Here is a 4,654-nt window from a genome sequence, read left to right on the forward strand (position 1 = left end):
GGTTATCGTACAATAGCTACCTTAATGTGTATTGGTATATATGACAAAGTAAGAAACTTGCCAATTGCATGATTCTGGCACTACTCCTAGGAGTATGGTATCTCTCAGATCCTGGGAGGGTGTCATAAATTGAGTAGTGGGTGTTATAGTAATAGTTATCTGATATCTTTATATGACCCAACCGTATTGGGTAAGGTATCCTGTTGTATGTTTTACTTACATATGTATAAATAAATTGTTCCGTTATTAAATCTCACCGAACCTTATTCAGGGTGATTCCCCAAGCTCACCCAGATAGTCGTCAACGACTAAAAGCAAATAAGGATTGATAGGCGGTACAACCGACCTTGCTTGGGGTGGAGGCACTACATAACAACATTGTGGAAAACAGGGTTACATCTGGAGGCACTGCTGAGATCCACCGAACCAAAATGGAACATATAACTTCCCAAGAACTCCAGGAGTGGATGCAGCGCCATGGATTATTTGTGGACTGTAGTTTTGCTATGGCCGGAAAGTTTGACAACATGTCTGACGAAGAAATTCTGGAAGAAGTCGATAAACTGTATGGGGTACGTCGACCCAAATTGGTCGATAAAAAATCCAGAGGTGGAGAAGGAGATGTGCGGGCAGTATTGATTACTAACCTTAACAAATTGGATTCTACCTTAATACCGGCTCAGATTATAACCTCCCAGTCACCCACCCAAAGGTGGAAGATTATCTGGCCGGAATGTGCTGGGGAGGAACAGAGAGAGATACAACTGGAAAGTTATGCTACCCATGCTGGAAATGGCGAAAGGGGAAAGGACTCACATACTAGTCCGCACTTAGCTACTGAGGCAACTCGGGAACTAGACCAAGACCCGTCGGTGGATAAAGTTATGGATCGAGTAGTTAGTCAGATGGAAAGGTGGCATTATGAAGGAGGATATAGGCGATTACGCATATTTTCGGGATTGGTACCAGTTCCGACGGGAGAAGAAAATTATGAGGCATGGAGGGAAACAGCTACACAGTATTCAGAAGAATGGCGATGCCCGGAGCATATAAAAAAACAACGCATTGTAGAGAGTCTTAGAGGGCCGGCCATGGGCATTATACAAGCTACCAGGAGGAGTAATAGTAATGCTACGCTTAAGGATTATTTCGATGCCCTAGACTACTCTTTCGGAACGTTAGAGGATGTAGGAGATCTATTATCTAGACTTAATCACACATACCAAGAACCGAATGAGACTCTTACTAATTTCATCTATCGTCTAAATAAGATTCTGTATAAATTATTAGACAAAGGAGGAATTCAGGGGGCAGAAATGGATGAGAAAAGACTGAAGTACGTGTTGCGGGGAGCTTTGACATCCAACCCAGTGGCCCAACGGCTTAGGTGTACTATATCCAAAGACAAGGCCCCAACTCTGAGTGAGCTAATAAAAGAAGTGAAATTGGAAGAAGTGCAAATTGAAAACAGAGAAAAGACCCTCAAAAGAGTTAAGGTGGTAATTCCAGCTACTGAAGTACCTTTAGCCTCTGACCGGTTATACCAGCTTATGGAAGAGCAAAATAAGAAATTAGATCAACTAATAGCCTTTCAGACTCCAGCTGCGCCTGGGATGAATGAAGCCCCTAGGAATCGTGGACGAGGTTATAATCGAAGATCAGATGATAGAGGGAACTATACCTGTTATAGTTGTGGTCAACTGGGCCATCGTAGTTTCGAATGCTCACAACGGGGAAGATATAGCCGACGAGTAACTAATACAGACCCTCGGGATTCTACACCATCGGGAAACGTACCAGGGACGCCGATGACCCCCGCATCGACTCCCCACTCATCGATGTAACTTCAATGGGGAACACCCAGTGGTCTAGTTTAATAAACAATGGCTTAGTTGGAGACGCCCCAATGGTTCCAGCGCTAATAAATGGACAGTATTGTAGAGTATTATTGGACAGTGGGTCACAAGTCTCAATAATTTTTGAGGGATGGTACCAGCAACACCTGTCAGATGTACCTGTGAATCCCATAGAGGGACTAGTGATATGGGGATTGAGTCATCAGAAATACCCCTACTTGGGATATGTGACCACTCACATTCAGTTTGTAGACAATACTGCAGAGTATCAACACCCATTGCCTTTTTTAGCACTTGTATGTCCTGATCCTCCCTCTGGACAAGATGTTGTTTCTGTGATTGTGGGGACTAATTCACATCTATTCAAAACATTGTCTCAGTGGTGCCAAGACCAAGATAACATAATCTCACCTTCTTCTGACCACGAGGCAAAATCTCTCAATTTCTTTGTAGTTTCAAAGGATATGGACCACTCCAGAACTGATGAGGTTGACTTTTCCCCCTTCAACACCCGAATATTGGAATGTTTTAATGGTAGCGATATCTCATATGATGATCGGGAACAACTCATCCGGGACATGAAAGTAATTGAATCAGTATATTCGTTAAGCGATTGGGATTTAGGAACGGCCACTGGGGTGGAACACCGAATACGACTGACTAATGATACCCCATTTCGTGAAAGGTCCAGAAGATTGGCTCCTGCAGACTTCGACGATGTGCGCCTTCATTTAAAATTTCTCCTTGAGAATCAAGTAATAGCTGAATCTCAAAGTCCTTATGCATCTCCCATTGTGGTCGCACGAAAAAAAAATGGAGATATACGATTGTGTATAGACTATCGAACTCTTAATAATAGAACTCTGGAAGATCAGTACACAGTACCAAAAGTGGAAGAAGCTCTGGACTGCCTTCAGGGGAGCCAATGGTTTTCCGTACTGGACTTAAGATCAGGATACTATCAAATACCCATGCATCCAGATGATTGTGCCAAGACCGCCTTTATTTGTCCGATAGGGTTCTTTGAGTTTCTTAAAATGCCACAAGGTATAAAGGGGGCCCCTGCAACCTTTCAAAGGACAATGGAAAAAGTAATTGGGGATATGTGCTATCGGGAGGTACTCGTATACCTCGATGATGTCATCGTGTTCGGTAAGACATTAGAAGAACACAATCATCGATTAATGAAAGTACTGAAGAGGTTACACCAAAAGGGATTGAAGCTGTCAATTGATAAATGCAGACTGTGCCAGACCACCGTCAAATATTTGGGCCATGTAGTCAGCCGGGAGGGAGTATCTACTGACCCTGATAAGATAGCGGCAGTGAAGGAGTGGCCTAGACCCATGAAATTAAAAGAATTACGTTCATTTTTGGGATTCTGTGGTTACTACAGGCGGTTTGTCCCTCAATATTCTCAAATTGCTCGACCACTCACCGAACTTACCAAAGGGTATCCTCCGGTGGGGACACCCCGACATAACTTGGGAAAGTATTATAAGCCACAGGAAGAATTTGGAGAACGTTGGACAGCGGAGTGTGACAGCTCTTTTCAACAATTAAAACAGCATTTGACGCAATCCCCAGTATTAGCCTATGCTAATCCAGAATTACCTTATGAAGTTCATGTAGATGCATCCATGGATGGTATAGGAGGGGTTCTTTATCAATGGCAAGAGGAGGTATTACGACCAATAGCCTACGTTAGTCGGAGTCTTTCCAGTAGTGAAAAGAACTATGCAGTCCATAAATTGGAATTTCTTGCACTAAAGTGGGCAGTAGTGGAAAAATTCCATGATTATTTATATGGAGTTAGCTTCACCGTGCATACTGACAACAATCCCCTAACATACCTCAATTCCACGGCAAAACTGGATGCAACAGGACACCGATGGTTGGCAGCTCTTTCCAACTACAACTTTGATTTGAAATATAAGCCTGGGATCAACAATACCGATGCAGATGCATTATCGCGAGTGCCTCAGTCCAACAATATTAGTGAAAATGATGACTGGATAGAAGTCCCGGCTCCGGCTCTACAAGGGCTGTGTCATCAAGTATACTGTATACAACAACTGCCAGAACGGGTTAGCGCACTAGGCGCCTCTGGAAAATCGTTACCATTAATGTATTGTTGGATTACCAAAGAAGAAATGAGAAATTTACCTAAATGGTCCAAGGAACAGTTACGAAAAGCTCAGACAGATGACTTTGAGATAGGCGCTATGTTGCAGCAAATACAAACTCCTTCCCATACGGCCCTCTCCTCTCCGATGACTGTAAGGTATAAGATATTGTGTCGTCAAAGAAGAAATTTGGTGATAAAACATGGAATATTGTATCGGAGAACTACCACGCCCTCTGGTAGGAACAAATACCAGTTAGTACTACCTGCTGATCTAAGACCTGTCGTGTTAAGTGCCCTGCATGACCAACATGGGCATCTGGGATATGACAAAACACAACAATTAATAGCAGAAAGGGTGTATTGGCCCTTAATGAATCGAGACATTGATGAGTATTGTCGTAAATGCAGAAATTGTATTCTAAGGAAGACTTTACCCCAGCATGCCGCAAATTTGGTCAGTCTACAAAGTTCGGGGCCCATGGAATTAGTCTGTATGGATTTCCTTTCCTTTGAGGGTCCCAATGGAAAAAATAGTAACATTCTGGTTATAACTGACCATTTTACTCACTATGCCCAAGCCTTTGTAACTCCTGATCAGAGGTCAATCACAGTGGCCAAGACACTCTGGGAGAAGTTTTTTATACATTATGGGTTGCCGGCTCGCATCCAC

The 4,654-nt window shown here is 43.1% G+C and overlaps 1 protein-coding gene across 1 annotated transcript; it reads left to right on the plus strand.

The window, feature by feature from the left end:
- The first annotated feature begins 431 nt into the window (after positions 1-431).
- On the plus strand, positions 432-1,844 carry LOC146009616 (paraneoplastic antigen Ma2-like). Its single transcript, XM_083150064.1, has one exon. It carries the CDS (start codon positions 432-434, stop codon positions 1,842-1,844), a length of 1,413 nt encoding a protein of 470 aa, XP_083006190.1.
- Positions 1,845-4,654: the final 2,810 nt, after the last annotated feature.

This window comes from Crinia signifera, chromosome 6 (genome assembly GCF_055691185.1).
Source record: "Crinia signifera chromosome 6, ASM5569118v1, whole genome shotgun sequence".
NCBI lineage: Eukaryota > Metazoa > Chordata > Amphibia > Anura > Myobatrachidae > Crinia > Crinia signifera.